Source organism: Octodon degus, unplaced genomic scaffold (assembly GCF_000260255.1).
Source record: "Octodon degus isolate 3935 unplaced genomic scaffold, OctDeg1.0 scaffold00105, whole genome shotgun sequence".
NCBI lineage: Eukaryota > Metazoa > Chordata > Mammalia > Rodentia > Octodontidae > Octodon > Octodon degus.
Genome location: NW_004524681.1, coordinates 9,493,726 through 9,500,939, shown reverse-complemented (window position 1 = coordinate 9,500,939; position 7,214 = coordinate 9,493,726). Strand labels below are relative to the sequence as shown.

The 7,214-nt window shown below is 42.3% G+C and overlaps 2 protein-coding genes across 2 annotated transcripts in view; one reads left to right on the top strand and one right to left on the bottom strand.

Annotated features, from left to right (window-relative positions):
• LOC101574688 (28S ribosomal protein S21, mitochondrial-like) overlaps nucleotides 1–1,410 on the bottom strand; it is a 5,286-nt gene extending 3,876 nt beyond the window's left edge. Inside the window, exon 1 of the mRNA XM_023724068.1 lies at nucleotides 1,366–1,410. Coding sequence (XP_023579836.1) covers nucleotides 1,366–1,410 — 45 coding nt within the window. The remainder of the gene's footprint in view (nucleotides 1–1,365) is intronic.
• The window catches only part of Terb2 (telomere repeat binding bouquet formation protein 2), a 15,844-nt gene continuing 10,030 nt past the window's right edge, over nucleotides 1,401–7,214 (top strand). The window contains exons 1-4 of the mRNA XM_004639076.2: nucleotides 1,401–1,472; nucleotides 1,553–1,634; nucleotides 3,012–3,151; nucleotides 6,141–6,202. Of these exons, the coding sequence (XP_004639133.1) occupies nucleotides 1,409–1,472; nucleotides 1,553–1,634; nucleotides 3,012–3,151; nucleotides 6,141–6,202 (348 nt within the window). The 5' untranslated portion in view covers nucleotides 1,401–1,408. The remainder of the gene's footprint in view (nucleotides 1,473–1,552; nucleotides 1,635–3,011; nucleotides 3,152–6,140; nucleotides 6,203–7,214) is intronic.

Sequence of the window (7,214 nt, the reverse complement as noted above, 5' to 3'; positions counted from 1 at the left end):
CCAAGAAAGCTATTCTCTTGTGGTCTATATGTTTTAAAGTTTTGCCTTTCATATTTCTTTAAATCCTTATGGATTCAGTCAACTATACATGAATGACAAGTGTACACTGACATCCACCTAACAATATAACTTTGAAATATATAAGGAAAAAATTAACAGGCGTACAAGAAGTTTTTGATAAATCAATAATTAAGGTAAAAAATTACTACATGGCTTTCTCAGTAATTGATGGAGAATCAGAAAACATGTTTAGCAATATGATTAACAAGCCCAATGAGAATCTGCTTAACAGTGCATTCAAAACCCCAGAACATCCAACAGCTTCCCAACATTTTTAAACATACATATAATACTGACAATAAACTGACCAGCTATAAAGAAAAATGTCAAGTTCTAAAGGATTCTAACCACACCATATTCTTTGTTTGATACATTTAAACAAGGAATCAGGGGCCAGGGATATAGCGCAGTGGTATAAGTCTCTGCCTGGCAAATGCAAGGTCTCGAGTTCAATCCCTGGTCCAGTTCTGCAAAAACAAAACAAAAACCCCCAAATAAGCAAGAAATGAATAATGTAACTAACAAATTGTATGTATTTGGAAATATAAAGATATTTCAAATCTTGGGCCACGGAGATAACTCAGCAATCTAAATGCCTGACTAGGCAAGCATGAGGACCCGGGTTTGATCCCTGGTACCACATGCTGTGCCAGCCCTGCCCCGGGTGCGCTGAGCTGGCAACCAAGACTGGCAACACGCCTGTAATGCCAGTGCTGGGGAGGCTGAAACAGGAGGATGACTACGAGTCTGACCTGCATAGTGAGACCCTATAGCCAAATAAACTTTAAAAAAATAAAAAAATTCAAATCTCATGAATCAAAAAATTCATACTGGAAACCTGAAAACCTTTGAACCAAGTAATAAAAAATGACATCTCAAGAGGAAGGAGTAAATACGTAAAAAGGCCCTCATCTTTTGGAGATTCAAAGTGAAATTTTATCAATGAAATGATAATAACAAAAAAGAAATGATAATGAGTTTCGATGCTGCAGGACTGGCTCCTGTGGCTGCACAACACTGCGCAGTAACTTTTTTTTTTTTTTTTTTTTTTTTTTCAGAACTGGGGATTAAACTCAGCCCTTGAGCTTTCCAGGCAAGCGCTTATTCTACTGAGCCATCTCCCCGGCCCCTGCGCAGTAACTTTGAGTACTCTGACTCACCACAGCGGGCGAGCAACCTCCTCTGCCATTCGCACCTCAGCTGGGTATCACTGCACCAGGCCTCTTCTGCCTGCCTTAGGCCTTCCGGGCCTTTTGCTCTTAGCCAATCACTGAGCTAGGCCTGAACCACGGACCAATCAGCGACCGCGACTCCCGCGCTACTTCCGGTCCTCGGGCCAGGCGGCGCCATGTTTCGAGGGCATCGCGGGTGGTTCTGTGGCAGCGTCAGCCAGGACCTCAGGCAGTTCTGGGGTAGGAAGCCCGCCGAAGAGCCTGGAGAAGGGGGCGGTGCCAGGTTGCTGCAGGCTCACGCTGTGCTTTTGCCTCCACAGTGACGGAAGGAGGGACGGTCAGCGACCCGGCTGTCGCTGACTTCCTGTTCAGCTGCGACGCCTCCCACCCTGACACGCTGAGGTACGGAGGTCGAGGCTGTGGTTTCGCCCACGTGAGCGGGAGCTGAGGATGGCGCTGCAGGCCGCTAACAAATCCTTACGGTGGAGGGGGGCTGGGGGGGGAGATCTCCGCTGCCAGTGTGGGCGACGACGGTCGCCTTTCCTCGCGTGCTCTCCAACCCGTGTCCCGCATGCTTTCCACCGGGTCTGCGCTCTGCCCTGAGCCCGCCGACCTGTTTCCGGCAGGCCCCCGTCTCGCCGTGGCACATTGAAGACCCCTCACAGTGCCTGAACCCTGTTTTCAGGATCTTCAGATGTGCCATCAGCCCACACCTGGTCAGACCCCGTGCTCTCCAAACCCCACACCTTCCTGGCCTCTGCCAAACGACGGTCTCTGTTAGCCTCTGGCGAGATCCTCCTTCATCCTTATCGCCACTGTGCTACCAGCGCCTTGATTCCCATCCTCGGCTGTCACCTTAACTTCCTAACGGATTCCTGTGTCTGGAACCTTCCTTCTTCCATCTCCCTTCCAGCTGCTGTCAGATTGTGAAATGCACACAGTGCCCAGCATGCTTTCTCCTTCCCCTCCTGACTGCCCACAGACTGAGCTCTTCAAGTCTTCCATAGCCCTGTTAGCGCTGTACCTGTCTAATTTTCTTCTTTCTTAGCAGCCCCCTCCCCCCCCTTGTTGTTAATGTCTTTTGGAGACAGGGTCTTGCTGTGTGGTTCAGACTGGCTTTGAGCTCACGTTGTAGCCCAGGCGGTTCTCGAACTTCCAACAATCCTGCCTCAACATCCAGAGTGCTGGGATTATATGCGTGCGCCCCACACCTGTCTTCTTTGTCGTTTTTATCCCTCTTCCTCTTCATTCCTTCTTTCTTTCTCTTTCCTTCTTTCTTCCTCCTCTCCCCTTTCCTCCTCCATCATCTTCCTCCTTTCTTTTTTGTCCTCTTCTCCTTTTCTCCACCCCCCCTTCACCTTCTCCATCATCTTTTCCTTCCTGTAATTCTTTTTCTCTGGCTCTACCACCCTCACTTTTTGCCAGGACTAGGAGAGCTGTTTTCTCTCTGTATAGGTATCCCTGAGTACATGCTTTCCTCCTGCCTCAGAATTAATTGATCCTCTTATAATGATGACTATGGGTAAAACTCATAGGCTGCTGATAATACCTTGGTGATATTCAGGTAACCACACTGTTTCAGATAAAATTTCTCAATTTATGTAGGGATTTGCAAAGTCTCTAAAGCTGAGACTTGCCTAATACGAGTGCTGTACTTCCTGTCATTTGTTTTTCCTTTCCATTTTAGTATATGTGCTGTCAAAGTGAGCACTGTTCTTCCTTTCAAAAAAGTTAAATATGTTGTTTATCTCATAACCTAAAAGATTTTCTTTCTCCTAGGATTTATCAGAGCCTTGATTACATTGAAGACAATGCTACAGTTTTTCATGCCTGCTATCTCTCTGCAGTAGCTAATGCTGAAATAAAAAACTCAGTGGCTTTAGGCCATTTTATTCTGCCTCCTGCTTGCCTGCATAAAGGTTAGCAAAGATCATTCAATTAATACCTGTTTACCAAGTCTGGCTCGTCCCCTGTTAGGCAGCCAAGTTCACTTTTACTCTCCTTGTTCCCAATCAGAAAATTTTGAGTTTTGTACCATGTAATACAAGGGGAGAAGTGTGGGCATGGGATCAGTTTGCCTGTGTGGGTATGTTGGCTTTAGTTTTTTCACAGTCACGGAGCTCTGCAGTCCAGGTTCCAAGCCAGGCTCTAGGGCATCCACAGTTAAGACCAATGCAGATCTTGCCCTCCAAGAGCTCCTCGGCTAAGACCAATGCCTACTGGTTTCCTGTCTTTAGCAAGTTATTAAATTTCTTCCACAGTGTTCCTGAGGATAAAATGATATAGTGTATTAAGGCTTATGACATGAGCATTTAATATATTTGCTGTTTTTTAGTCTCTTCATTACTTTTCTGGATCTTTCTTTAAAGGTTGGTTTTGGTGGTACTTGGGATTGAATCCAGGGCCTTTGCTCTGAGCTTCGTGTTCAGCCCCTTTATCCTTTTGAGACAAGTTTTTCTAAGTCTCTTAAGTTGTTTAAGCTGAGCTTAAACTTGCCGTCCTCCTGCTTCTACCTCCCAGAGTGCTGGGATTATAGGTGCACCAGTTTTCCTGGCTTGTAATTTTCTTAATACTTTTTGAAGTACATTCACATTTATTTTACAATCCTGTTAAGTTTAAAGGGCCGACAGGCTCTCACTATCCAGTTTAGGCTGGTCTTGAACTCACTATGTAGCTCAGGCTGGTCCCAAACTCACATCAATCCTGCCTCAGCCTCCTGAGTGCTAGGATCACAGGTGTGTGCTATTGCCTCCAGCTTACTTTCCTTTCTTACCCTATTCACCTGACCAAGTCGTATCTGTTCTGAACTAACTTGAAATATTCCAGTGGTAAGACCCACATTATTACCTAAAGCTTGATATATGCCTTGTTTACCCAATGGTTATGTGTCCATCTCAGAGAAGACAGATTGAAGTCATGGACTGATCCCTAGTGAGGGGAGTATTAAAAGCCAGCTGGCAGAATAGAGCATGCCTGTAATCTCAGGGCTGGGGAGGCTATGGCAGGAGGATCACAAGTTCAAAGCCAGCCTGGGCTATGTGGTGAAATCCTGTCTATTAAAACAAACACAAAAAAGCTATCAAAATAGACAAAACACCAAACACCTTGAAAATATTTTCATGGAGGAGCCTTTATAAACCCCAAATAGTTTCTTTTGTAGTTGATGTCCCCAAAAGATCTAGATGTAACTTACAATGCTAAATTGTTCTAAATCCTTATGCAAATAAATGACAAGATAATTCATTTACTCAGAAAGTATTTGTAATGATTAGTATCCACTTTCAAGAAGCTCATATTATAGACTAGCCACTATAGCCATTCAATCTGATTTTTCAGTTGTCTTTTTTGTTTTTGATACCGGGAATTTAACTTAGGGCCTTGAGATTGCCAGGCAGATGCTGTGCTGCTGAGCTATATCCTCAGCTCAATTGTCATTTCTGTCTGAGTTTTAAAAAATTTTTTACTACTACATGTCTGCAGTACACAATGATGTTCACGATTGAGAGTTGGTCTATTTACATAACACATCTTCAGTCTTGCTTCTCCCTGCCCCCCCCCCTTTGCCATTTTATTGTTTTGTTTTGTTGAGACATGGTCTTGCTATGTAGTCCGAGCTGGGCTTAAACTCACTACAAAGCCCCAGCTGGCCTTAAACTTGTGGAGATCTTCAAGAAGAGATCTTTGCAGAGCCTCAGACTCCTCAGTGCTGGGTTCACAGGTTTGTGCCGCCACACTCAGCTGTTACCATGTATTTAAATTTTTAAAAATGGAACATGCTTAAGAAAATAAAAGTATGTGCTCACTTCAGTAGCACATACACTAAAAAAGTGTATGTATTTATCTACTTACACGGGAAATTATTTTTTCTTTTTATGGTACTGGGGATTGAACCCAGGAGTGCTGTGACCACCAGCCTTTTTTTGTAAATTTCGAGACAGCTTCTTTCTAAGTGGCTTAGGCTAGGCTACAATGTGTAGTCCTGCCTCAGCCTCCTAGTATTTGGGGTTACAGGTTTGTCACTGCACCCAGCTAAAGTTAATTTTAGAATATATCTTATTTATCCTAATATATCCAGAACATTGTTTCACTATATAGTCAATATAAAATTGAGACATTTTACATTTTTGTGATACTAAGCCTTTCAACTCCGTGTTTGTTTTGCCCTTATAGTACATCTCAACTAGCTATGCATTGTAGTGCCCAGTTCCCACATTTAGCTAGGTGATACTGTACTGGACAGCAAAAATCTAGAATAATGTTACTCTTTTTGTCCTCAGATGGCATGCTCTGGAAGTTTCTGAAATCACTGAGCAAGATGACTTATTTGACATGCTGAGTATTACAGAGTTCCTGCTTACCTACATATTGCTTATCTATTTTTAGAAAAGTAAATTAATTCCTAAGTATCTCTGCTCTACAAATTGATCAGTTTTATACTTTTTATTTTGACTGGGCAACTATCCTCTTTATTAATACTTGGCCTAATACAGACACTCATATCAAGATGTTTGTAAATTCAACACCAGCCTGGGCTCATTAGTGAGACCTTGTCTCAAAAAAATAAAGGTTGGTAATGTAGCTCAGTGGTAGAGCCCTTGCCTAGCATGCACAAGGCCCTGGGTTCAATCTCTAGTACTATAAAAGAAAAAAAAAAAAAAAAAGACACACCTGAAAAGTTCTAAAAAGGTCAGACAGTGAGTATAATATGTTAGGATTGTCAGGAGTTTGTCAGAAATGGAAATTCTTGAGCTGCTCCCCAATCATCTGATTTATAGGAATCTGTATTTTTAACAACAATCTTAGGGAACTTTGATGTAGATGGGATAAGGCGGCCTAGAAATTTCAAATTTCATGCAAAATTCAAAAGTTAGTTAAAAAATAGTATTGGATTTGTTTTTCCCACTACAGATATAAGAAGAAAAATTGGCAATTTTATTTGGGAACAAGACCAGCAATTTCCAATAGAAAAGGTAAGAGTAAATTAAAGCACTTGATTAAAATCTGCAATTTTGAATTTTTCTGAAAGCAGTATAATCTTAAAATGTTTACTTGTGACATGTTACCACTAATGAAACAGCATAAAGGGCATGCTTTTATTTGACATTGTTTTTACACTACATTGGTAAATTTGAGAATTTTTAAAAAATAAGATTATTCATGCAGGGCCTGGTGGCATATGCCTGTAATCTGATCACTCCAGAGGTTGAGTCAAGAGGATCACCACAAGTTCGAGGCCAGCCTAAACTACGTAATGAGACCTGTCTCAGACCAAAGAAACCCACAGACTGTTGGCATAAGATACTTGATAGATGGACTTGGTGGTGCATGCCAGTTATGCCTCCCAAGTGCCTGTTATCCAAGCACTTGGGAGCTGAGGCAGGAGAATCACATTAGGTTCAAGGCCAGCCTGGGTTACTTAATGAGTTAAAAACTAGCCTAAGAACTAGGAAGAATGTATGCAAGGTGTTAATTATTGAAACTGTCCTACCAATTTGATTTGAAACTGTCTCATTGCTATTTGTTTATCAGTAAAACTATGGGGAAAAAAACTAACCTAAGATACACAAGACCCTGTCTTTAAAAAAAAAAAGTTAAAGACAAAAATAATCTTTATATATACAAGGCCAAGCAATTAAAATATATTTTATTCTTCTTTGTTTTTCTCTCCAAACCTAGGGATGATGGCACACACCTGTAATACCAATAGTTGGGAGGTTGAGACAGGAGGATTGAAATTTGAGGCCAGCCCTGGCCTATGTAGAAAGTCTCAGGCCAGCCTGAACCACAGAGTGAGACCTTGTCTCAGAATGCAACCAAAAAAAAAAAACCCCACATCTGAAATGTCGTCATTTGAAAATAACATTTCTGTTAGTATCTTTGGCTAGGCGATAAAAATGTACGTTCACCTACATTCATGTCATAGGATCCTCAGGGCCGGGGCCGGGGAGATGGCTCAGTGGAATAAGCGCTTCCCTGGCAAGC